Source organism: Neolamprologus brichardi, chromosome 23, assembly GCF_056152115.1.
Source record: "Neolamprologus brichardi isolate AB-2024 chromosome 23, ASM5615211v1, whole genome shotgun sequence".
Lineage (NCBI taxonomy): Eukaryota > Metazoa > Chordata > Actinopteri > Cichliformes > Cichlidae > Neolamprologus > Neolamprologus brichardi.
In genome coordinates this window covers 7108743-7135643 of record NC_142125.1, presented here as the reverse complement: position 1 = coordinate 7135643, position 26901 = coordinate 7108743, and the positions used below count along the sequence as shown (strand labels likewise).

Below are 26901 nucleotides of genomic sequence, written 5' to 3'. Positions count from 1 at the left end.
TCACTTGTTAGATTGTAGTTGTTAACGGAGACACCAATATTATACGTATAAATAAATGAAACAATAATTAATCTTAAGCAATAAAAGCTTTGAATTCTGGGAGAGTCTGGAACACACTTCTGTGTTCTTCATGTTAAAATCTTTTCTTTATGGTTTTCAGGTTTAGTCAGGAGTCTAATAACAAACTGAAATGCAAAGCAAACCTGCTTTTATTATTGTTTTTTGGCTAAAAAAAATATTTCAATAGATACAGTGTGCTTTTTTCTGTATGTACTAACATGCTGGGGAGTGTGAATAAGTTGCTTGATTTTCATCTGTACAGTTTTGTTTGCCTAAAAAGGTTCAGTGTGTTGAAATGCATGGAAAGATATCAAATGACGCCAAAAGGGGTTGAATGTGTTTATACCCCCCCTTTTTGTTTTTTTAAAGAAACATTTTCCTTTACAGGATCAGTCACTGTCTGGTCTAACTGGTATTTTGGATTCAACTATCCAGAAAATCTGTCAATAAAAGAAAGAATAAAGAATAATAATATAATTTTAAACAATCTGTCATCTGCATTGGTGTGCATCTTATTCACTTCTATCCACTGTCAGCCTAAGTTCCTGTACTGCAAGGGATGCACTATAAATGTGTTATAACTAAATGTTTCTGGGTTTTTTAAAGAAAAAAAATGTTGCTTTAAATCTATGCATTAAAATAACCACACATATGAAAAATAGAATAATACACAAATCAGCAGACACCTTTTTAATCACTCAATAATTCCAAACAAGAGTATAGTGAACTAAATATTTTAAAGAGCTACAGAAATAGTAGAATTTGTGTTTTTCTTTATTTGATTTGGTGTGTTTCAGAGTCCTCTGCTCATTGTTGGACCCTGAAGCTTGATCAGACTCTTTGTGGACGCATGTTGGACAGCAGTGTGGGGATGACATCCGGGTTGCGAGTATGAAAGTAGTAGATAGCAGCTCCTCCAACCATGACAGTCAAGCTCATTTTAACCAGTCGACGAGCAGTGGAGGGCTGTTCTGGTTCCAGCTGCGGAGGGGGGAGGGGGGGGGGGTGATGGTTTTTACTTCATGTTAAAATCATGCACAACAGTAACAAAGAAGAGTGCAGAAAGAAAAGTGTAACATCAAACCTTTCTGGTTTTTAGAGGCTGGAACATGCGATCAAACTGGGTAAAGATTGCCCTGCGGGCTCCTTCCCATTTCCCTGGTCCCATCAGCCGGTATTGGTAGGCGGTAACGGGCCCCCAGAGAACCCTCTTGAACAAGGGGTAGTCTGTGAAGAAGAGCCAGAGGAGGCTTGGCCTTACACCAATCTCTCCAGCTATTTCATCCATGTAGGAAACAAAGTCCACCTGCAGTGGGGTCAGCTTTGAAACAATGTAACTGTGGAGAGAATAATATAAAGAATAGTATTATTCTAAAGTGGCACTAACATGGTATAGAAGTATAAGATATAAGAGTATAGCGCAGAATAGATATGCTAGAATAAAGCATTCCTTGTTTATACTTAGGTTTGATATTATGATTGCTTCCAGAGTCCAATGCTAAGTGTTCTTGATCATTGCAATATTAAAAGTCTAAAATTAAATACCTTTTAATGGCTATAAAATGTGTAAGTTTAAAATGTGGTATGAAGCAGCTGCAACCTTTACAGTCTGAACTTTCAAAGGAAAAAAGGAAAACAAATCACATGCTAGAATTGTCAGGGCATGCAAGCAGCTGGCTTCAAATTCAGATTTCTAACTGAATTGTTTAAAAACGGTGCCGTTTGCTTTTTAAATGCAATTACACGGATAATGAAAATTATGTATGTGTACAGTTTGCTTACAAAGAAAATGAATGTGAGTATTAATTTCTTTACATGTTCAGACTAATGAGCATTTGTATGTTTAGGTATTATGACAATACACCTGTCTAACCTCTCTATGCACCTTGCTAACCAATCTCACTATAGCTAGAGCATCTTCTGACATATAACAGGAGAAAGGACAATGGTAAAAGACAGGTTGAAGTATTTAATAAGACAAATAGTTACCTTTTTTCAATATTTTTTGTATCTTTTTCAACAGCCTTGATCATGGACTGGCTTGACGGCAGTTTTTTATGTCCTAGACGGCAAAAAAGGTCATTTGTAAATATAAATGAACTAATTTGTGCTTAGGCATGCTAACTGTTAGTAATAACAGACTACCTTACCTTTGAAGACACGAGTGACCCAACGGGCCTGCATTTCAGCCTGAGGCATGATGGCTCCAAGGGCATGAATGAAACCCACGACAGCCAGAGTAGGATGCTCTAGGGTTGGGGGGAAAACATGCTTGTACAGACCTGCACGGTGCCCAGACTTGTACATGGCATTTTTTGGCAAGTAGGGGAAATCATAGTTGTACCCTGTGGCAAATACAATAGTGTCCACCTGTGACAACAAAGAAATATGGTATTAAACTAAGTCTTCACTGAACAAAGATCTTGGAGAAAGTTGAAGAAAACTCTTCTCTGACCTGTTCCACAGTACTTCCATCATCAAACACCACAGTGCACCCACAGATTTCCTTCACATTTGGTTTGATGATGACTGCTCCGGACAGAATCTTCATTGGTAAGTCATCATTGATTACTGGGATCTGACTGAAGAGCCTAGAGTAGAGTATTTTAATGAGAAGCAGAATCCCTCATCTGACAACACAGCGTTATACACCAATCTGGCATAACATTACAACAACTGACAGGTGAAGTCAGTAACACCAGTTATCTCTTTGTAAGGGAGCAAGTGAACATTTTGTCCTCAGATTCAATGTGTTAAAAACAGAGAATTGGCCAAGCATAGGGGATTGAGAGAGTTTGTGATGACCAGATGACTGGAGCAGAGCACCTCCAAAATTACAGCTCATGTGGGGTGTTCCCAGTCTGCAGGGATTAGTATTGTTAATGTTTTCTTTTACATCACGTTGCTGGCTGGCTAAGTGTGCATCGCTTACCTTGAGGAGCATCTGTAAACAGGATGGCGCTATAGGAACAAGGAAAGCTGCCGGAGGCAGCGTGATGCTGTACCTTGGGTCCTGCCATCCATGGAGAAGTTACTTTGACATGTACCACCAACCTAAGCATTGTTGCAGTTTCCATTGTTTTCATGGAAACTGTGTTCCCCGATGCCTATTTCAGCAGGATAATGTGCCTTGCCACAAAGCAAAAATGGTCCAGGAATGATATGAGAAGCACAATGAGTTTGAGGTGTTGACTTGGCCTCCAAGTTCCCCAGATCTCAATCCTGTGGGATGTGTGGGACAAACAAATCTGATCTACAGAGATCCCACCTTGTAGTTTACAGGACTCAAATGATTTGTTGCTAACATCTTCGTGCTAAATAGCACTGTACACCTTCAGGGGTCTAGTGGAGTCAGCGCCTCAAAAGGTAAGGGCTGTTTTTGGAACAAAAGAGGGACCAAAACAGTATTGGGCAGGTGGTCACAATGTCATGCCTGATTGGTGAATATTATAGGGAACTAACGCACTGTGATTGATGTCATTACCTTGGCCTGAGTCAAAATCTATGTGGGCGTGACACCACCTACCTGTGTTTGGGTTTTAGGGCGTACATGGTGTGGTCATACATGGCATTGAGTTTCTTCTCACCAAACCAATTGAAGAAGTTGATTGGGAATAGCTGAAACAGGATATGAACAAAGCGTGTGTTGTACTTCATGTCAACTGGCAGACCATTGTCGGAAACTTGACGGATGATCCAAGCACCACGACGAGTGCTCATGTACACCTGGAGAATGGGAAAGACAGAATTCACCAAAACTCATGAAGGAGTTTTTTTTTTCTATCTCTAATCAAAAGAAGATAAGAAGAATGAAAAAGCTTTCTTCAACCTGCTCTGCAACTCTGCTGGTCTCCACAGCAATGTCACCTCCAGAGTTTCCAATTCCGATTACCACCACTCTTTTTCCGTACATGTCTTCAGGTCCTTTGTAGTCCCAGCTGTGGAGATATTTTCCTTCAAATGTCTCAATTCCTGCAACATAACAGAGGTGTCATATGAAAAGACTAACACACAAAGAGGTATAAAAACAAGACAGTTATTTTTTTTAAGGGTTGATTTTTAAAAATCAGCCATATTTTAATCAAAATCTTTTCAGGATAAATGCAAAACATGTTACCTGGGAAATCTTTGAGTGGGAGGTTAGGGTAGGTGTAGTGACCAGAGCAGCAGATCACTGCATCAAAGACATGCCTCTCCTCCTGTCCATCTCTCTTTTCAGTCAACACCTCCCACCTGCCAGTGCGAGAATAGTCCGGTGCTTTTCTCACACTTTTCACTAAGGTCTAAAAAATAACAATGTAGGCCGATTCAGGTTTTCAGATATCTGCCAAATGTCACCAAAACAGTTTTGAACAATGTGCTTTTCTCTCATTCTACTCTTCTTTGTTTTTATTACCTGGAAGCGAATGTATTTTAGGAGTTTAAAGTGGTCTGCATACATTCGGAAGTAGTTCAGGATCTTAGAGTGATGCATGTAGTTGGGATAATCAGAGGGAATGGGGAAATCACTGTAGCACATCATCTCCTTTGAGATATTGATTGTAAGTGACCGGTAGATACTAGCCCTGTTAGGCTCCGAAACTTCCTGCAGAGAAATAGTTTTAAAAGACAAAATTTTTTTTTACTCTGTTTCACATGAACAGTTTGCTTGTCAACATGTTTGTCTTCTTAAATGTAGACTTGCCTTGAATTTCCACAGTCCGCCCATGTCGTCACTACTTTCAAAGCAGGTTGGCTCCATGCCTTCTTCCAGACAAGCCTTTATGCTGGACAGACCAGAGGGGCCTGCCCCAATCACTGCTACTCTGTGCACCATGATGGACCTGCAACCAGATGTTTGAAAATGTACCAATTTTGAACATTTGTGACATTAAGTATGAAAATGTAAATTTGTAACCAAGGAAACCATCAATAGCACTATATTCAGGTGACAAGATCTTAATGTTAAAAAAGAAATACAAAAGAAAACATGCATAGAAAACAGTTTTCCTGTTTAAGAATGAAGCTTAAATTAGTTTCCAGCTTGTTTAAAATGCTCGAGAGATTTTTACCAGAGCGAGATAAAACAGTCACGTGGCAATCCCTTTCCAATAATCCTCAGTTAGTTTACTTGATTTAAAGTAGTGACTGCAACAATTTAGAGCAATTGATGGTTTAACCATGTTTTACATGACTGAACTCTACTAATTCCTAATCCTGGCATTTGTCATAAAACATTCTTCTCAGACACGGAAGAGCAAAGGTGACATCAAAGTTCTTTGAAAGACCTCAAACTTTGTCATTATGTTATTATTTGTGGCTGTAGCTCAAGTGGCAGAGCAGGTCAGCCATGAATCAGAAGGTTGGTGGTTCGATCCCTGGCTGCATGCCAAATATCCTTGGGCAAGATACTAACCCCATGTTTGCCTACTGGTGGTACAATGTAAATGTAAAGCGCTTTGGGGTCCTTAGGGACTGAGTAAAGCGCTATACAAATGCAGGCCAATTACCATTATATCATTGGAGCATGGTTATCATAACAATGCACAATATGTTAATAAATGAAAAGAAATACGCCATCTTGCATTCAAGTAATCACAAGCTATTTTAAACCCTTTGTACTCCATGACACACTTAGAAATATTGCTGATTTAAAAATCCTGACACACATATGGAAGCTTTATATTGCAGAAAGTATCTATTTTTGCTTACCTTGATCTTCCTGTGGTGATTTGGTGTGCCTCTCAAGTGGGGCAAGCATCACCTGAGCACAGACTTTTATACAGACAGGGTAACTATACACACTCTTTTTTTCTTTCTCTCAGTCCTGTCCAAAAAAGGAAGCTACCAAGCTGAACCATGTTTACCAAAATCAAAATGGGTTTGACTTTGACTAAAGTTCAATTTGTGTTATTTTAAGTAGGAAGAGGAGTGCAAATGAGTGACAATAGTGAGCAATGGGAAGAAGGAGCAATAATGATACGCACAGCACTCTATTAATGTATCCATCTATTACACATGACACAAAATAGTTTTAGATTGGTTCCCCATTTAATTACAAATTCTTACAATCAAATTACGGGATAATTTTCAACAGCAAATTCAAATCCACGGACTATAATACAGCATAACCACACACAGACGTATACATAAATGTACATTATAAGATCTATACAAGTGATGTACAGTGAAGTTCATAGTATTTAGCAGGCAATGAGTGCAGTAAAATGTATAGAAGCTGGCTTCATGTTTGAAGAATGTATAGAATAAGAAATACATTTTGTTCATAAAGTTTTTCAACTGTTACAGCACAGGTTATGAGAAATGTGCAAAATCTTTCAGTACACAACATACACAACTAATACACAACATTTTTAGTCTTAAAAAAAAAGAAAAGAATCAATCATAAAAATTATTTGGTCACAAAAATTACCATCCAGCATATTTAGATTTACAACCAAAGTGTAATGAAGTGAAAATCTTCAAAGCTGAGACCTTTCTCACTGGCACTGGGAAGATCATTGGTTAGTTATTGCAGAGACAGCACAGATTGCACAAGGTCAATAAAATATGAGAGTGGGAACAGTCTGCTGAGTTCATACAGGTATCTGGATCTGTCTTAGACCAACTAGCACAAACCGGTGGAAAAAAAAAGACCCCAGAGACGGACACGAAACTTTCTTTTTGTCAAACACACGTAATACAGGACAAAAAAACTGATGTAACTTCTGGTCTCTGGCAGTACTGAGGTGTGTGTTTGAAGTGAGCAAGCTGTTGTGCAACTGACTCAAGTATTTGCTCCCTCCTGACAGAGTGGTTTAGCCATACACTTCAAACACGGCATTAAAACTCATGCAGAGATTCAAAAACATATGGTAAATGGTCTGCATTTGTATAGCGCTTTTTCTAGTCTTTAAAGACCCCAAAGCGCTTTACACTACATTCAGTCATTCACCCATTCACACACTGACGATGGCAAGCTACATTGTAGCCACAGCTGCCCTGGGGCGCACTGACAGAGGCGAGGCTGCCGGACACAGGCGCCACCGGGCCCTCTGACCACCACCAGTAGGCAGCAAACATGGGGTTAGTATCTTGCCCAAGAATATTTGGCATGCAGCCAGGAGGCAGCCTGGGATCGAACCACCGACCTTCTGATTAGTGGCTGACCTGCTCTGCCACCTGAGCTACAGCTACAGAAATATTCATAATGTTTCTTTCCTTTTCTTTGTAGTACTAGCACAACTATTTTTTCCTTTCTTGAATTATAAACCAATCAAAAAGGATTTAAAATTCCCATTCAACTTACTAAGCTTAGTTTTATAATGATGGACTGATGGTGATTAGCTGATACTGCTATTTGAAGTATTGATTCGACTGGCAGCTAATGTAATCCCTTCATTTTCTCTATTGTACTGGGAAAGAAAAAAATATTTATCATTAAAAAAAACTATTTGAAAATGTACTTTTACCTTCTAATCACACATCTTTGAACAGTAAGTGAGTGCAAAATGAATGCACCAATTACAGATTAAATATTAGCCACTGCCATCAGCTATGGAGCCAATGTGCATCCCTAGTAGAAGCAAAAATTTCCTAAATAATTTTACCAGGAAGAAGAAGAAATAAACATTCACTCAGATTTGGCACACAAGTGGAGCAGCTTCAAGGACACAAAACGGTTAACTACATCTCTTCTCACGTCCTCCACGTTCTAATGGGAAGGGTCAATAGCCTCTGTGACAATGCCAACGTCAAACACACATTTCAGTTACAACATCTTAACTACTTGCGTCATTTAAAATTTTAATGTTAATGTTGGACCTCACTTGGGCATTTAATCAACTACTGAGTGTGGCATTGCACCAAAATGGATTAAACATCAAAATAATTCTGGGAAATACAGCAATATGTGCACTGAAAAACTTCACGTACAGGTTCAGTCATTTGGTCGGTGTGGATAATTATTAACCCAGTGATACCTAACCCAGTGAAACATGATTGTTTCTTGTGTTTTGACTAAACACTGAAATTCACGTTGGGTTCAGAAGGTCAAAGAGCAAGGTCATCAAATATATAATCTACGAACATTATATCACTCATTATTGTAGTTGAAAAAGAGACATTATTCAGTCCTTTTGGCGATGGCGATTTCCATCGCCATCGTCCATGTGCACATTCCACATTTATCCATGCATCTTAGTACATGTACAATGCAGAAACAAAACCATATACCTCATGTCCATTCATCCATGAACCCCTTGCAGCACACACCATATCATAACATAATAAATGAAATAGTAAACCTAAACATGGCATCACCTAAATGTGATACCAACAAAATAACTGCTTGCTGCTTTGGCACAAGTGGCAAATAAATTGTGTAATTTAAAAGAAATCAGCTTATTCGTTTTTTATTTACTTATCTAGATTATTGCCCTCCTTTTTAAACATTGGTGGAGCATTAAAAAGAAGTAAAAAAGTAAAACTCTAGTATTGTTAGGAATTATTTCACAGTGTAGGAATTAGGACAGATTTTCAATAAGAAAATTTTAGGCAATATATTTCTTGGACTGAAATTTTTAATTTTCAGACAGAGCAATCAGGTATGGACTTGAGGAAATTATTACATTCCAGGTGTTTACCCATGCATTACATGCATGTGTGTGTGTGTGTGTGTGTTAAGATCTTTGTCTAAATAAATAAATAAATCTGGGTAAATTCCCAGATGATTAAATATCCAACTATTTTGCAGATAATAACTGAAATGAGTAAAAAAAATAAACACTCTATTTATGCAAGATAATTCATAATTTTATTGGATGGGGGGGGGGGGGGGGGGGGGGGGTCATAACCCCCCTAACCCCCCTGGAAATTACGCCCCTGCAGCTAGCTTCTAATTTGCTTCCAAACTTATCACAAAAGTCAGGAAATTTGTGTTTGCTCAGTTATTTCTTTGTTGTAACACTATATATTTCATACCGTTGGAAATCCTGTTTATTTCCCCTTAAATGATGCCATATTTGTAAGAAAAATGCTTTTGTGGTTTGAGCAGAAGTATTGAGTACGTGGTTTGCCCCCATGAAAACCTTGCCAAATCTCCTCTGGCAATGCGAAACAACTTAGTCTGCTCTTTACTCTTGTTTGTGTCGTTTATTGGGTTGAATTATTGAGGTTTGAAGACACAAGACATGTTGGCAATTTAGCAGTTTGTAAATTAACAATCGGGCTTCAGTAGCATGCGGACGAACCATACGCAGCCACAATAACCTGGCATCTCCTGCTCATGCTGGTTACCAGGTTGGTCACACACTGCTATGGGATCGCATCCCATTCTTCAGCCAGTATTTGTCACAAGTCAGCCAGTCTGGTTGTGCTGGTAACTCTCGCACAAACAGCACGCACAAGTTGATCCCATATGTGTTCATTGGAAATCAACGAACACCATCCTCTCAACTTCCAAACTCTAGAAGGACCCCGCTCAATGTTCAAAAGCAGTGAGTCCATACTTTAACAGGCGATCTGACTGCTGTAGACAGAATCTGGACGCATTACTGAATGTTCCTCCACACTTTCAGGTTCTAGTGCACATGTTACTCACACCAACAATGCAAATGGGCCTTACTGTGAAGGGCAGTCATTGTAGGCCTCCTGGCGGCCTCATAAGACTGGCTGTGTGGAGTCTGTTCTGGATTGTCTCACCATATTGTCCAGCATTTTGTCCTCTGTAGAAGACAGCCTGCAGTTTCAAGGTTCTGACAGGGTGAGGAAACGGTTTTCATGAGGTGTTGTCTTCTTGTGACATGCACTTCATGGCCTACTTCTGACTTCATCCGTTATATGGAAATTGATCTTTAATTTGGAGAAGGTATTAGAGCTCACTCCAAATAATGCTGCAATTTTATTTTGGGGAACATCCCCTTGAAGTTGCTCTTGAAGTTGGCAAGAGCCCTATCCAGATCAGTCAAATGTAGCATGTTTGGAGCACTAACTGGCAGGGTCACTGGTGCTGCTAGTCAGAAGCTCAAAAACAAAGAATCGATAGCAGAATAAGCTGTTTGGCATTGGCAGAGAAGATTTGGCAAGTTTCTCATAGGTGCAACGCAAATACTCAACTCTGCTGCACAACTCACAAATGCATTTCCCTTACAAATGTGGCACCATTTAGGGGGAAACAACAGGCTCTCCAGCAGTATAAGATTTATCGCCCAGAAGCATTGCTACAACAAAGAAATAATCAACCAAACTCTTACTTTTTGTGCAAAGTTCTAATTCTAATGGGCTTAAAAGAAAACCAGAAAACAAGACTGAAAAATTGGTTAATGAAACTACAGATCATTATTTTTTTCCCCTTCATATACGATTATGTATTTAATGTCCAAGAGCATTTAAATGTGAATGAAAAAACCTAACCATGCAATTTATTTACAATATTTTATATATATTTAAAACAGCACACCTGTGAGTCATTCAAGTGAATCAAGTTACTTTTTTTCATTAGTTTTTCAGTAAATTTCACAATGAAAACGTCTATATACAGTATATACTCCTGTAGTACTTAAGACCCAAGTGTGTGCATTATACTGCATTCCTGCCTAATAAAGACAAATGTGCAGTGTCTTATTCCACTGAAGTGAAGACAACTCTTAAGCCAATTGATTTTTGGGTGAAATGTCCCTTTAAGCAAATACACTGTACAATTCTGATATGCCAACTATACTGTGTATACGTACACTACGTACAGTGGGGCAAAAAAGTATTTAGTCAGCCACCGATTGTGCAAGTTCCCCCACTTAAAATGATGACAGAGGTCAGTAATTTGCACCAGAGGTACACTTCAACTGTGAGAGACAGAATGTGAAAAAAAAAATCCATGAATTCACATGGTAGGATTTGTAAAGAATTTATTCATAAATCAGGGTGGAAAATAAGTATTTGGTCACCTCAATTAAGGAAAATCCCTGGCTCTCACAGACCTGTAACGTCTTCTGTAAGAAGCTATTCTGTCCCCCACTCGTTACCTGCATGAATGGCACCTGTTTGACCTCATCATCTGTATAAAAGACACCTGTCCACAGCCTCAACCAGTCAGACTCCAAACTCCGCCATGGCCAAGACCAAAGAGCTTTTGAAGGACACCAGGAAAAGAATTGTAGACCTGCACCAGACTGGGAAGAGTGAATCTACAATAGGCAAGCAGCTTGGTGTGAAAAAATCAACTGTGGGAGCAATCATCAGAAAATGGAAGACATACAAGACCACTGATAATCTCCCTTGATCTGGGGCTCCACGCAAGATCTCATCCCGTGGGGTCAAAATGATCATGAGAACGGTGAGCAAAGATCCCAGAACCACACGGGGGGACCTGGTGAATGACCTGCAGAGAGCTGGGACCAAAGTAACAAAGGTCACCATCAGTAACACACTACAACGGCAGGGAATCAAATCCCGCAGTGCCAGACGTGTTCCGCTGCTGAAGCCAGTGCATGTCCAGGCCCATCTGAAGTTTGCCAGAGAGCACATGGATGATACAGCAGAGGATTGGGAGAATGTCATGTGGTCAGATGAAACCAAAGTAGAACTTTTTGGTATAAACTCAACTCGTCGTGTTTGGAGGAAGAAGAATACTGAGTTGCATCCCAAGAACACCATACCTACTGTGAAGCATGGGGGTGGAAACATCATGCTATGGGGCTGTTTTTCTTCCAAGGGGACAGGACGACTGATCCGTGTTAAGGACAGAATGAATGGGGCCAAGTATTGTGAGATTTTGAGCCAAAACCTCCTTCCATCAGTGAGAACTTTGAAGATGAAACGAGGCTGGGTCTTCCAACATGACAATGATCCAAAACACACCGCCCGGGCAACAAAGGAGTGGCTCCGTAAGAAGCATTTGAAAGTCCTGGAGTGGCCTAGCCAGTCTCCAGACCTCAACCCCATAGAAAATCTGTGGCGGGAGTTGAAAGTCCGTGTTGCTCGGCGACAGCCCCAAAACATCACTGCTCTTGAGAAGATCTGCATGGAGGAACGGGCCAAAATACCAGTTACTGTGTGTGCAAACCTGGTAAAGACCTATAGTAAACGTTTGACCTCTGTTATTGGCAACAAAGGTTATGTTACAAAGTATTGAGTTGTATTTTTGTTATTGACCAAATACTTATTTTCCACCCTGATTTACGAATAAATTCTTTACAAATCCTACCATGTGAATTCATGGATTTTTTTTTCACATTCTGTCTCTCACAGTTGAAGTGTACCTCTGGTGCAAATTACTGACCTCTGTCATCATTTTAAGTGGGGGAACTTGCACAATCGGTGGCTGACTAAATACTTTTTTGCCCCACTGTACGTAGACGACCTGATAACATTACGGTTGAGTGTATGTAATCCTTCAGAGCTGATAAGTTATCAGTTACATGTACAGTTTTGGTTGACTATTAATGAAAGAGAGATAGTGTTAAAGTGAAACAGACAAATATATGTGGTGCAATTAATCTTTATGAGGGTTTGGATGTGCCTCCTTAAAAGAATGTTATGTCTTCTTATCCGATCAGTAGTCACGTAAAGAAGAAAAAAGGCCCTCTGTGCTCTGTGAACAAAGCTTTGAGGACATGTTAGGGCTTATATCATGATTAGCTCCTAGAAAGGCTAGAGGGGGCAGGTGAAGACAGGTAAGCAAGTTCGCTATATGTGCAGTTTTCATTTGATGTCAGCAAGTAAATGTGAATTGTGAAAAAAAACTATTCACAGAGTAATTATACAATCTTCCATTAAAAAACAAAAAACAAATAAAAAAAAAAACAGCATGTCTGATTCATAAATTATAAAACAAGTTACATTCTGGATATTTTTAATTCAGTTTTTCCCGTTATGTTTAATAAATACTACTATTTAATAAGTTTTTGCCATGGTTTCCAGATTGAACAACTTATTTCACTGAAAAGCTTTCAGACAGTGTTTAAAGCTGTGCAGCAACTCTAAAGTACACTTCTTTTGATGCACGCGAATAAGCTGCCACTGGTGGAATGTTGTGGTAGCATAACATTGTGTTCAACACATCTGTTTCACTTTTAAAAACTTTTTGCTAGATTTAGTAAAGACTGAACTGAGCTTGCTTATAATGTTTGTGGATGTGTAAAGTAAGTAAGAGCCCATTAAACTGTGTTGTGAATGTAAAATTGAGACAGATCATTGATCTGGCAATTCTAGTGAGTTATTTTACTTCACTTCTGAAATCACAGTGGTTCTCATTCAAATTGAAAGCTCATAGACTGCACTTTAAATAATGTTCTCTATTCAAACAATCACTTAAATCAGGAAACTGTAGACTTTATATTGTATCCTTGAATCAAGCTATAGAAGTGTCATAGGTGAGTTAGAGAACTTCAGAAGGTAAATGGTCAAACCTGTTCTTCTGTAATCTGTTGGGATTAACCTGCTACTTGTTATAGACAAGCTAGCAGCTACCTCAGAAAGAGGGCTAGTAGTGGACTTAGTTGTCACACAACATGAAAAACTCTTCGTTTTTTGTTTTTTTTTTTTTTTTATAAAGATCTACTCTCTAGTGCATAGGTGTCAAACTCTGGCCCGCAGCCTAATTACATTTGGCCCGCGAAGCCATACCAAATTACTATTAGAGCTGGCCTACTGGTATTATACAGCTAATATATATATTGTTTAGTATTAAGATTTGCTTGTTCCATATTCAGTTTTTCAGCAAAACGTGTTTGAGTCCATAAGAAAAGACTCATTCTTATATCTGGAGGAATAAATATATTTCAATAAATATTAATGTTAGCCCGCGACTTTGTTCCAGTTTTGAATTTTGGCCCACTGTGTATTTGAGTTTGACACCCCTGCTCTAGTGTCAGCATAATATCCAATACAACACTTATGGGATGTAAAAGGTATTCTTAATATTTATTTGAATGTATAAAAACATTTATTTTATAACAAAACAATTTTTGTTTTAACACAGCTTTATGCTGCACAACATTATTCATATTTCTCTTCAGCAAATATCGTTTTGTTACAAATTAAATGTATTTTTAAAATGATCCCAACCTTAGAAATAGTGCTGCTTTCAATTCAGTGAGAATATATTACTATAAGGGAAAAAGGTGTGCAAGTGCTCCTTTACTCAAATATAAACTACCATTTCCTTAAGTCCTTAAGCTGACTGTCCCAGCAGCCCTTGCAGTGTTTGAGGGGACAGCCACAGCATTTCCACAAGGTTGTACTGGCAATAGCCCATCCAGAACCCAAATATCACATCAGTCACATTGTGCCTGCCCAGCATCACTCGACTCAACCCTACCAGGCCCACCCACAGCAGAACGAGGACTCTCAACGGGGCAGCCAGCACGAGGTGAGCCAGCAGGAAGCGGCCACACATGGCGGCACGCGTGGCATGTCCGGAGGGGAAGGAGTAGCGGTCCACAGAAAAGGTGGCGAACATGTCCATACGATTATGTGCTGGCCGACGCCGACGCACCACCGCCTTAACAATGCCAACCAAGATCAGGTCCAGCAGCAGGCCTGCAGGGGAAGAAGATGGAGATATGCTACAATGCATGAAACAACAACAACACAACCACATTGAAACAAATAAACAAACAAAAAAAGCACGATATGGGTAAAGAAATAATTAAATGTACTAAAAACAACTGGGATCAACCTCATTTTGATCACCACTACAAAATACTATAGTACTTACATCGGAGGGGGAAAAAAGCTGAATTTGCCAATAAAACAGCAATTTCGGTATAGAAAACTACAAGAGAAAATACTCTGATTATAATATTCTTTGTAAAATTCTTCAATGTGGCACCATCTGGTGGGAGCATTATGAATCACTACCAATACATGCCTGTACTCTCTTTCTCAAAGAGGTTTAGGTGCTTTATTTAAGTCAATTCCTGGATCCTAGTATGGAACTTTTTCCCACAAATGACTGACATCATTGAACGCACAGGTGTTGAATAACATTAACCGTAGTGCTACTATACTGACGTATCCGAGTGTGAAATGAGTCATGTTACAGTGGGAGTGTGAATGTTAGAAAGAATGCACTTCGACGTAGAAGAAAGTGCTCGTATGAATGTGTGTGAATAGGTGAATGAAACATGTTGTATGAAGTGTTTACAGTGATCAAGTAGAGTAGAAAAGCACCAGGTAAGAACCAGACCATTGACTATTTAGTCCATTTCAGTGCCAGCAAATTCTCCAGGATCTTGAAGATTAAGCAGATGAATTAAACTTTGTGTTAACTTTTATTTTTTCCTATTAAAAGTGAAAAGTTAACTTGACTTGCAGAATTTTAGACTTGTAGAAGGCCTACAATAATCTGCAATCTGGTAAAGATTGTTGTTATTTGACCAGGGTTTTCTTATTGGAAAAAAAAAATTAACAAAACCCAAAACCTAACTGTTATTTGCACCACAATGATATCACAAAGAATTTCACAGTATGATGAAAGGGAATGATACAACAGCAGCATTGATTACAGGAATGACTGCAGTTTTTAAGTCGTGTTTCTGCATTGAGAGAATGAAAAGCTTTTGCTCTCCTGGGCTGCAGCACTGAAAAATTAATGCAACACTCGTGTGGCATGAAGCCAATTCGCTTCTACGAATCTAATAAAAGGGTTTCAGCAAAATGAAAACAGAAATGCACATTGCATCCATCATTACTGACAACTACTATGTGGTTACATTATTATCTGCTGCTTTTAAGACCTGAGGTTAATAACCATAGGGAGAAAATGGTTTAGACTGTTTGCATTATCACACAGCAGCTTGCCGCTTCCCTTTTAAGCTGTTCTTTTGAAGTAAGTGCACTATTTAGCCCCCACATCAGAGTGCTGTGTAAGAGGGAGTCTTGTTCCAGATATGTTTTTATGAAGAGCTGGGATTTTACCAAAACCGATGCTTACTTGCTCTAAACTACTTAAGGTAATACTTCTTAAAGCCTTGTGTTTATTTAATGCTGATATGAACCACAGTAGTACTTACTCACTAACATTATGCATTTGGGAGGGTTGGCAAGTAAATATTAAATGATTACTGAAAGACTATGGGGACATATTGAACTCTTTATTCAATACCCTTGGGGCACATCTCTCTATTGTGGTAGATGAGGTTTAACTAGGGAAGCCCTTATTCAATAGTCTGTTATTTAATGCCCCTTAACATAAAGTTTCTGCCTGATCCAGCTTAAACGGCAGCTTAATTCAGTTTCTGACTTCTCCTTAATATCTGAAAGTGGAAAGCAGGTCATAAAATAGAGAAAATGTCCATCACACTTTGTCATAGGTCAATTTCATATGAAACTATTACTCATATTTTTAGCTTAGAAGCCCATTAAACATATTTGTTTTCCTATGATATTACCGAGGTAATACTACCACTGTACAGCAGTAAATGTATCATGTAAAACCACAATAAATAAGTACATGCAATCACGAATGACACTGTGGGCTTTACTGATACCAACTGCTTAATCCAACTATGACTCTGAACACATAACCAAGCACTGTGCAACCTTGGTAATTAAAGAACTGTTTATAACTCGGTCTAGAATCCACATATAGGTCTTTGGCATTTCTGGTTTCACTGCAGAATACTCCGGTCTTGACCCTGCTCTTCTGAAAACATCACTATCACATGTATTTCCTTGCTGTGGCTTCACACAGCATCACATGGACTCTCCCTGGAAGCAAAGAAGCCCCAGACCACTTTGGCACTTCAGTCATTTAACATTTTACATAGCTATCCAGTTTTCCAGATTAAGACCCATTTCACATAATCTTATGCTTTTACCAGTTTTCCAAGCTGTGAAGGAACATCACAAAAGGTGTAATAGGTGACATCTACAGGTGAGAGCCAGCCAATACCAATTACACAAAAATAACCTTGTATACTCATTATCTGACGAGTTATGAGAGGTGGGATCAGCTCTTCTGTTGCTTAAGTGAAGACATTATAAAGAAGAACTGTGCAGGACAAATCAGGACCAGGAAGGAGCAAGGAGCTGTGACACCAAACCCAGCTCAGTGGCGCACTGATATGTATTGAGAGGGGTTTGTCTGTGATTACATACGATGCTGGAAGAAGAAGCAACATGAAAGAACACAAAAAGCAGAGTTTTACCCATGAAAAGGTTGAGCATGACTTCTTGTCCTGCAGCACTGTCGCTCTTGTACAGACAGTAGGCGGTACCAGCCAGCCACGGGATACCATGTCCCGATATCTCTAAGAGCTTCATTAAGGGGCGCACACTGCCCCAGGACGAGTCCTCACAGGCACACACTCCCAGCTGCTTGGACAGCCACAGGTCGATGGCCAGCAGGGAGCTGAGCGCTACGCGAATGAGGGAGGGGTTAAGCCGGATACCATCCTCTTCAGGTGGCCCCTGACCGCTCGCGGAGCCCGTGGAGGAGCCGGAGCCCCGGCGCCGAGTGGGGCTTTCAGAGGCTCGAAGTCGGGCCGTGGTCGGGTCGGAGCCCTGGCGCTGGAGCAGGTGTGGCGGTGAAGACCGGTTTAGCGGCTTTGTCAGAGACATGAACTCGTAGCGGCCGTTGGAGCTCCCGAGCACCGGGCTTCCTCCGCTGCGACCGGGGTTTTTCGCTTTAGGAGAGGGCATGGTGTCCGTTGACTCACCGGCGTAGACAGGTATGTGTAGTGTAGATGCACAGCAGCGGTAAATTTTCTGCAGTGCTGTCCCGGTTGTCGCTTCTTTAGCTCATCTGTTGTACGTTTCACAATTCTTATCACGTCCAGGAAAAGATGAGCCGAGACGCCATATTTGTTGTTCTTCTCGCAAAGCATCCTGGGAAGTTGTGTTTTCGAAACTATTTTATTCCCTTAGCGAAGTTATCGCGACTAAAATTGTGTAGAAATTGTGTATTTTCAAAATAATTAAACAAATAAATGAATAAATACATGTATAAAATTGAGTAGTTTTAAGTTTGCATGTATTTGATTTCTATAAGACTGAGTTAGTACGGTTTAATATTTGCAATCTTTTTTATCTTTTGTTTTTAAGTCTATTTATTTTTTAGAGAACGTTCATTTAATTCATTTTCTATAAAAATGATTTTTTTATAGAATTATTTGAATAATTTTTTAATAGCTTTAGAGTTGACCTCAGTTTTTCTTATTGAAAAAAATGTAGCATCGGATTGTCATTATTATTGAGATTCTCACCACTCATTACGGTGGACAAATTAAATTTTAGCAAACTGACATGGCCTAAAATTTATGACGAGTTCTCCATATTTTAATGAATTACTTTATTAATTTTGGTCTTCGTTTTTAAATTAACAATATATCTTTCTTACACTTTGCACATTATTTTTTGAAAAGTTTTTAATTATTTGTTTCTAATACGTTTGCGTCGTTATTCTCTGTTTGTTTCGATAGTTAATGTCACGTGTTTTTAGGACTCTCCTCTGGTTGGTCGGTGAGCTACGCTGGACCGAATGGATCCGCCTCTATCCGGATCCATTGAAATATTGCGCAGTGGGGTCAGCATTTTGCTCCTGTCCGTTATCTCTGGTGTTTGAGCTGAACAGGAGAGTCGACCATGCCTGGACTTCTGTTGGGAGACGAAATTCCAAATTTCGAGGCTGACACCAGCATCGGCAGGATCAAGTTTCACGACTTCCTGGGCAACTCGTGAGTGTCATCTTGCAGTGTACAGACGTCGCACTGTAACTTGTTTTAAGTGGGTTTTGGTAGTAATGCTGCAACAGTGCAGCTTATTGCGTGGTCAGCCAGTTACCATCCCTTCGCGATTCCTCTCGATTAAAAGCTTTAGCAGATTTTTCCCAGATCTTACTCGCCAGTTATGGCGGCTGACATAGACAGCGTTACACAAGCGTGACCTATTGGTTTCGAGACACTTGTAGTTTGTTAACTACGCAAACAAAAAACTCAGTTAACAGTCTTAACTACACGCTGTTAACAGGTAAACTGTTAGACAATAAAAACGACTACAAGAAGCAGTTTATTACATACTGGAGGTGTAAACTGTGTGAAACGGTTGTGTGCGTGGCTGTTTGTTTTCCCTCTAGTCTGTTCTCCACTGAGGTTTAATTGCACTCCTTGTTGTGTGCCTATTTTTGAACTTGGCAGTGCACACATCCAACACTAATAGGCTCGATTGGTTAAAAGATCAGACAGAAAAAGAGCACCGTGTGTATGTATAATATTTAACACACACCCACACACAGCTCGAGGTGCACACTTTGCAATGCACATTTTGCTGTGAGGTGTCCCAATAACATGATGCAACTTCCTTTGGGTACTCTTTCCCCCACTCTTCTCTCCTCCCCATAAAAAACGATGTGCTTTAAACAGGAACACTTTTCAACACTACTTAAATATCTGGGGTGTTTTTCTTTCCTTTGGAAAAACTGAAACATGTAGTTGTTAGCTGATTTGTAAATACCCAAGAAAATAATTTGCAATGATTTATGGCAAACCATTCAAAATTCAGGCTTCTCCTATATGCAGTTTTATATCCCTACAAATCAAATGCCTTGCAGTTTTTGCCAGAGAAAGCAGAATATTTGGGGAAAAAAAAGAATGAAAACAGTCATTCTGCTATCCTAAAGTTTTGGCACACATTGTGTTATCAAAAGTGTAACTGGATCAGATAATTCCAGCTTTCATCAACATGAGAACACCACCCAGTTTTGGTGACTGCATAATAACTTCCTTATTTTTCCCTCCTCGGAAATGTTGCACTGTGTGAGGCAGCCATCTGTTCAAACCGTTTCAAACTTTTCCTTGTGCCTTTCCGCCCTCATTTGGAATTTTTCCCCCTACCAGTTCAAATTCTAATCCCAAGAGGTGAACAAACTTTGTTCAGCCTCATTTGAAGCCTAGGATATTTAGCCAAAAACATCAAAGAAGCAAACAAAAAACCCAAACTGGTTTAGTCACCCAATAATCAGCTGATCATAATGCTTCTAAACCATGTGATGAGGGGTCACAACAGACTGAAGGGCAAATCCATCCAAGTCATGGCAGACCCCAAACTCACATGATTCCAAAGCTACTTTAAAAAGACCAACAGGTAACTCCTTAGTGGATTTAAAGTCTTGTTCTCTCTGTCATACTCACAGATACTTGTTGCTTTAGCCTGTGTTTGGAAATTACTCTAAGTAAGTAAGTAAAACTTTATTTATATAGCACCTTTCAAGATAAAAATCACAAAGTGCTTCACAGAAGCTAAAACCTAAAAATAAAAATCAACCAAAAGCAAGTTTAAAAAGATGAGTTTTTAGCTGTTTTTTTAAAAGCGACCACTGAGTCCACAGATCTCAGGCTCAAAGGGAGAGAGTTCCACAATCTGGGGGCCACAGTTCCAAAAGCTTTGAGCTTTTGGAAGCTCAAAGCTCAAAGCTCTCCTCCTTTTGTTCCCCTTTCTCTGCTATTTCATCCTTTTTTTTTTTTTTTTTTTTTTTTTTTTTTTTTGTTTTGTTTTGTTTCGGGTCCTACTCTTTAATTATCTTTTTCTTTCAGAATATTTCTCAGTATCAGTTTATAAAGCATGTTGGAAGCACAGGGTGGTGAAAGCATGGAAACTTGCTTATTGTTTTAAAAGTCTCTTCAGCTTGTGGTTACCTTGAACTTTTGACTTGATTTTTGTAACACACCCTGTCTATAAAGATTTGAATTGCACACGGTGACTGTTATAAAGATGATCGAACACATCGAAATTTTTTATTTTAACATTTTATTTTTACTTTTAATTGATGCTCCAAACAGAGGCCTTGTTGAGTTGGAACAATGTCTCTTTTCCCCTGCAGATGGGGTATCCTGTTCTCCCACCCGAGGGACTTCACTCCTGTATGCACCACTGAGCTCGCCCGTGCTGCCAAGATCAGCAATGAGTTCAAGAAACGAGGCGTAAAGATGATTGCCTTGTCCATTGACAGTGTTGCTGATCACAACAACTGGAGCAAGGTTAGGAATGCACAAGCCCAAACTGTATAAGAACTTTTTTTTTCTTTAAGTTCTTCAGGACACCCTTGCTGAAAAGTACATATTATTGAGATGGTAAAATGGTAAATGGCCTGTATTTATATAGCGCTTTACTAGTCCCTAAGGACCCCAAAGCGCTTTACATATCCAGTCATCCACCCATTCACACACACATTCACACACTGGTGATGGCAAGCTACATTGTAGCCACAGCCACCCTGGGGCGCACTGACAGAGGCGAGGCTGCCGAACACTGGCGCCACCGGGCCCTCTGACCACCACCAGTAGGCAACGGGTGAAGTGTCTTGCCCAAGGACACAACGACCGAGACTGTCCAAGCCGGGGCTCGAACCGGCAACCTTCCGATTACAAGGCGAACTCCCAACAAGTAATTTAGCCTTCAAGTCCAAATTCCATTTAAGTTTCCAGTAAGAAGCACATACAGTAGTGCTGCAAATAGTATATAGAAACATGCACCTCATCAGAAGCACTAAATGGTAGTTATTTTCAAAACCAGCAAGGAGTGTAATGAAATAGTTTTGCATGGTAAGAAAGAACGAATATGAAAGTAAATTTACAACCTTCAACTGGAACTAAAGTATGAAAATGATATTAAGTGTAAAATACACTGAGGAAGAAATAATGTTTATTATAATGATTACTTACTTAATTATTGTCTCTTTCTTGTTTTTCTTGTTTCTGTTGTAGTGTATATTATTATTATTATTATTATTATTATTATTATTATTACTGTTATCACACTTTTTTAATGTGGACTTTACTACAGCTGTTATTTGTACATTACTTTGAGTGTAAGGAATCATAGCTGATCCTGGTCAAGCAAAAAGCACCAAACTTTTATAGTAGTCTGCAAAATGTTTCTCTGAGTGGATCAGAGCTGTGCTGCTTTTTCTTTTTCTTTAAATTTGTGAAATCTTCAACTCAAAATAATCAGCAGTATTAAGTATTTATAATAGAGTATAATACAGTAGAGCACTTTGGTCACCAGCCGTGGTTTTACCTTTTACTTTATAAAAATACAGATTTAATTTTGACTTAAATGTATAATTCTACATATCATTTAAACTTTTTTACCAATGTAAACTATTTTTAATGTATTTTGTTTGTCAAAGAAAGTTAAACTATTATGGATTATGTATTTGGTGTCCCCTTTCTCGACAAAAGACAGTCACTTTTTAACTGGGTTGTCATGTTACAGTAATGCCTCCTCAGAAAGACCAGTGATTGGTCCAGACTCTCTTCCTCACTCCAAAAAAAGATCTTCTTCTTCTTCTCCTTCTTCTCCTCCTCCCAAATGGTTTATTCTTCAAATTAACAATGATAGTACTACAGGCATAGAGCAGGCGAATATACTTATGGCCTTTATAAAACATGCTGCTGTTCCTTATCCAGTAGTTAAAGATTACATGCCGAGGATCTGTGATCACTCATCAAACCTGTGCTGCAATAGTGGAGAGATGGCTGCCAGGAGGGACAGAGTTATTTATTTATTTATTTTTTTTTATTTTTTTATTTTTTTTTCTGCCTGTCCCATTTGGTTCTTTAGCCGTCAGAATTGTTGTCTGAAGACCAACAAGGATACCCAATGGATTTATTTTGCCAAATGGATCATCATGGCATTGCCGTATTGGTCCATTTGATCGACCTTTGTTTTTATTATTTATTTTATTTTATTTTCAGTTGTTACAGACGGGACAGACATGAGTGAGGAATAGGAAAGGGAGAAAGAAAGAGGAAGGAAAAGAAAAACAGAAGGGGAGAGGGACAGTGAGAAAGGGGGGGGGAAAAAATATCTCCGGGATCACCTGTTGAGAGAAAAAGAATAGAAAACAAGCAAAAAAAAAACAAAACAAAGCAACATACTATACACAACACCATCGCTTTAATCTAGCTAAGTGTAAACAGCAGTAAATACTAAATATTGAATGTTGTTATGCAGCACGCAGGACAGACAGCGCACAATGTGCTTTGAAGTAGCAGCCAAGAAAGGTGTGGTTTAAGTCTACGAACAGTGAACACCTGTGTGCACACCTGTGTGGATCGGCGCGCTTGTATTCAAATGGTTTCCCCATGTAATGGTCTGCAAGAGGATGTAGAGAGCCATAGCCCTGTCCCCCAGGGCATGAAGCAGGCATGGAGGAGATCCAGGCCCCAGACATCCAGAGGCCCCAGAGTGCAAGAGCCCAAGGAGGACCACCGGAGGGGCATCCGTGCCACCTTCATGGGAAGGGCTGAGGATCCCCAGACGAGGGGTCACCCAGTAGCCACCGGGCAGAAACTAGAGGGGGCTGCACCGGCGTGCCCGCCGGCTCCGCCGGCAACCAGCTGTGCCAGAGTGAACCGAGCCGCAGGCACAGAGGCCGGAGGCCCGAGGGCCCTCCGCGCCCCGGAAGAGGCCTGACCGAGCAGCAGGCGCCAGGCCCCGCCAAGTAGCCACCGGGAGTGGGAGCACATGACCTGAGCGCCCAGCCCCGGACACCAAGAACCAACAATGCACCGACCCCTGAGGGCATCAGTCACCGGCAGGGAGTGTGGTGAGGGGAGATAGGCCTCCACACTTGGAGGGCCTGGGAGTTCCCAGAGAGGTGGAGTCTAAGACCCGACCTGACATATAGACACAGACAAACAGGCACACACAGACACAGACATGCATTCCCACCCTCATGCACACATATACAAACACTCAGCACTCACCCAACGTAGGAATAAACGTAAATGGACATGTACACACAATCACACTCCCCAAACATACTCTATACCCCGGGTCCAGGTATCCTCGCCCCCAGAGGGGGAAACGGCACCCAGACCCAAGAGATGTTACCCTTCCCTCCGGGGTGGAGGCAAGCAGACCGCCCCAGGCTCCGCAGCAGCAGGGAGGCCAATCGGACAGCCAGCATCTCTTCCCAGCCCCCCTGGGACAGAGTTATTAACAGAGGATGAAATGTGAACTAACAACCATTTCAAAGCTGACTGTATCTCTTGTCTCTGAACAGGATGTGATGGCTGTTAGCAAAAACGCTGATACTGACCTGCCTTTCCCTATCATCGCTGATGACAAGAGGGAGCTGTCAGTCCTGATGGGTATGCTGGACCCAGATGAGAAAGACAAAGATGGCATGCCCCTCACTGCTCGCTGTGTGAGAAACCCATTCACTTTTTATTTTCTTCAATAAATAAAAGTAAAACAAAAAATAGCACTATAATTGTGAAAGAACAGACAGCAATTGGATGCATATTTTTATTTTGCAATAAGATCTGCACTGACTTGCATGCTTGTGAAATGTTTTGGCTTTATACTTGCTGTTTTAATTACCCACCATACCTGGTAGTTAATACTTGAAAAAAGTATTGATTTTTACAGTTAAACAGAAATGTACACTTGCTGGCCACTCTGTTAGCCACAACTTGCTAGTCCCGGGCAATGATCAGATTCAATAAGGTGCTGGAAACATTCCTCAGAGGTTTTTGGTCCGTGTTGACACGATCGCATTACACAGTTGCTGTAGATTTGTCAGCTGCACATTTATGACGCGACGCTCCCATTCCACCACATCCCAAAGGTGCTTCATTGGTTTGAGATCTGGTGACTGAGAGGGCCATTGGTGGATAGCAATGAGTCATTGGTGGATAGTGAACTCATTTTCATGTTCAAGAAACCAGTTTGAGATTATTTGAGCTTTGTGACATGACACAAATGTCAAAGTTGACCATACTATCCAAATCTCACTGCCGAAATTTAGATTTGTCAGATCCAGTATTGTCTTTCCTTTTTGTTGTCCTGTTTTGGTGTGTGAACTGTAGCCTCAGTGTCCTGTTCTAACCTGACCGGTGTGGCATTGTTGATGACCTGTGGCATCAATAAGGCACTTTTCACACAGAGAACTATTGCTCACAGTTTTTAAAAATGTTTTCTTTCTTGCTTTCTTGCTTTCTTTCTTGCTTGCTTGCTTGGACATATTGAAAAATTTTAAATCTAAAACACAGAGTATATCCAGAGTGTTGTGGTTAAGGAGTGTTATCTCGTTCCACTTTAGGTGTTTGTGATCGGCCCTGACAAGAAGCTGAAGTTGTCCATCCTATACCCTGCAACTACAGGAAGAAACTTTGATGAGCTGCTCAGAGTTATTGACTCTCTGCAGCTGACTGCACAGAAGAAGGTTGCCACACCGGTTGACTGGAAGGTACGTAGTGAAGGCATCAGTCAGCAAGCGAGGTCATCAACAGAGAACAAGAACTGATGTAACACCACCTGTACAGCTACTGAGCAGCAGCTCTTAATAAGTTATCCATACCAAGTGTGCATAATTGAACTAGGCTGCAAATGGCAAATAATGTTATTATTACAAATGTAAAAACTCACATTCAGTATCTGGTAAATATCGTCCTGGGACGCAGCCTGTTCATTTTATTTTTTTTTCCATGGAATTTTTTTTCTATAACAGTCTGTCATATTATAAAACATTAGTGTTTCATAGAAATGATTTTAATAGTTGGGAAATATTCACTTTTTGCTAATAAAGACTCATAAAGTGCTTTTAAGTTCTATTAAATATGGGCCTGCAGTGAGTACACAATTGGCCTAGCACTAAGGCTGAATGCAGAATGGTTCTTTCCAAGCTAGCTGACTCACAATCCACCAATAGCATGTTACATCTTGTTTTTTGGGGGGGGGGGGTCAGTTTTAAATTTGTGTTAAACTTTTCTTGGTCTGACGCACCAACCATTTTTAAGGTAGGCTAACTGCCTCCTAAATTTCATTTAATATTCTAGGTTTATTCCTAAAAAGTGGTTTATTGGGGGAATGCCGTATGATGAAATAGTAAAGGCGTCTACCCTGTGTCTAAAATACCCTTTCATGTTTTTCAGCCCGGTGACAAAGTCATGGTCATTCCCTCGCTCTCAGATGCTGAAGCTGCGTCTCTGTTTCCTAATGGTGTGACAACTGAAGAAGTGCCTTCTGGAAAGAAATACCTGCGATACACCCACATCTGAAAGCACATTACTCTTTAACCTGGAAATCTTTGGTTAATAATTCACATAAATCGGTGCACGTACCCAGTTAGGTGACTTCCAACACTGAAGCAGAAATGCCTTATCCCCAAACTACTTATCCCCAAATAAACACATTTTTCACATTTGTTCTGTGCTTTCTGAGCCTTTCCCTTTGTGTACAATTTTTCAACAGTTTTAAACAAGGTCCTGATGTGTAATTTACCACTAGGTGTCCTCCTACAACCTGGCATGGAAATATTACCATGCTACCTTTGCTGCAGTAGTGCTTTCTGTCAGTAGGTGGCAGTATGTGTTAAATGGAATCCTTGCTGAGCTATTGGCGAAAGAACCAACTTGTTCTCAACTGCAGTGATAGGGAGTGGTACCACATGTAATGAAATGACTACTTGTATTTTCACACATTAAAAAGATGATAGAGGACACATTGGTAGTAAAGGTGATCTCTACTTTCAGTAATGTTGTATTTCTCATAATATGCAGACTTTCAAAACCTTCTCACGCTTTTCTGTTTTCGTTGCGCTGCCTCAGCTTGCAGATTATGCTCTGGCTGTTTAAATGTCTGTAATGTACCAATGAGCATTGTGCTACTGGAATATGTTTTTAATTAAGCTAAATTTTTTACTATTTATCTAATTGTACTTTAGTTCATAAACCCACATTTAGAATTATGAAGCAGAAACCTTGCTAAATAATGGATTTGTGATTTCCAGCCATGAAGAGTAACATTAAAAGATGTGGGATTGAGGCACTTCACTTTTCAGAGTTTCAGGGATTTAGCAGTACTTCCAAAGAGATGCACGCTACACTCCCTGATCATTTCATTTCAATAACTGAG

The 26901-nt window shown here is 40.0% G+C and overlaps 3 protein-coding genes across 3 annotated transcripts; 1 reads left to right on the top strand and 2 right to left on the bottom strand.

The window, feature by feature from the left end:
• Nucleotides 1-735: 735 nt before the first annotated feature.
• On the bottom strand, nt 736-5834 carry LOC102785592 (flavin-containing monooxygenase 5-like). Its single transcript, XM_087836284.1, has 11 exons — nt 5752-5834; nt 4745-4883; nt 4457-4645; nt 4178-4343; nt 3890-4032; nt 3587-3786; nt 2516-2651; nt 2211-2430; nt 2050-2122; nt 1145-1397; nt 736-1041 (listed from the first exon to the last, which is right to left on the bottom strand). The coding sequence occupies exons 2-11, from the start codon at nt 4874-4876 to the stop codon at nt 892-894; spliced, it is 1662 nt and encodes a 553-aa protein (XP_087692410.1). The 5' UTR covers nt 4877-4883; nt 5752-5834; the 3' UTR covers nt 736-891.
• Nucleotides 5835-12344: 6510 nt separating this feature from the next.
• On the bottom strand, nt 12345-17850 carry plpp6 (phospholipid phosphatase 6). Its single transcript, XM_006790123.3, has 2 exons — nt 17190-17850; nt 12345-14577 (listed from the first exon to the last, which is right to left on the bottom strand). The coding sequence occupies exons 1-2, from the start codon at nt 17680-17682 to the stop codon at nt 14210-14212; spliced, it is 861 nt and encodes a 286-aa protein (XP_006790186.2). The 5' UTR covers nt 17683-17850; the 3' UTR covers nt 12345-14209.
• Nucleotides 17851-18508: 658 nt separating this feature from the next.
• prdx6 (peroxiredoxin 6) lies at nt 18509-26518 on the top strand. Its single transcript, XM_087835881.1, has 5 exons — nt 18509-18716; nt 20858-21014; nt 24047-24190; nt 25088-25234; nt 25920-26518. Exons 1-5 carry the CDS (start codon nt 18625-18627, stop codon nt 26043-26045), a joined length of 666 nt encoding a protein of 221 aa, XP_087692007.1. The 5' UTR covers nt 18509-18624; the 3' UTR covers nt 26046-26518.
• The last annotated feature ends 383 nt before the right edge of the window (nt 26519-26901 follow it).

Excerpts from the sequence above, each read along its gene's own strand:
- LOC102785592 (XM_087836284.1), bottom strand. The coding sequence starts at position 4,876 with ATGGTGCACAGAGTAGCAGTGATTGGGGCAGGCCCCTCTGGTCTGTCC. Across the intron at positions 4,344-4,456 it reads TAAAATACATTCGCTTCCAG|ACCTTAGTGAAAAGTGTGAG; the intron begins GTAATAAAAACA and ends GTTATTTTTTAG. Across the intron at positions 2,652-3,586 it reads GCCCTAAAACCCAAACACAG|GCTCTTCAGTCAGATCCCAG; the intron begins GTAGGTGGTGTC and ends ACTCTACTCTAG.
- plpp6 (XM_006790123.3), bottom strand. The coding sequence starts at position 17,682 with ATGCCCTCTCCTAAAGCGAAAAACCCCGGTCGCAGCGGAGGAAGCCCG. Across the intron at positions 14,578-17,189 it reads CATGCTCAACCTTTTCATGG|GCCTGCTGCTGGACCTGATC; the intron begins GTAAAACTCTGC and ends CTTCCCCTGCAG.
- prdx6 (XM_087835881.1), top strand. The coding sequence starts at position 18,625 with ATGCCTGGACTTCTGTTGGGAGACGAAATTCCAAATTTCGAGGCTGAC. Across the intron at positions 21,015-24,046 it reads ATCACAACAACTGGAGCAAG|GATGTGATGGCTGTTAGCAA; the intron begins GTTAGGAATGCA and ends GTCTCTGAACAG. Across the intron at positions 24,191-25,087 it reads TGCCCCTCACTGCTCGCTGT|GTGTTTGTGATCGGCCCTGA; the intron begins GTGAGAAACCCA and ends GTTCCACTTTAG.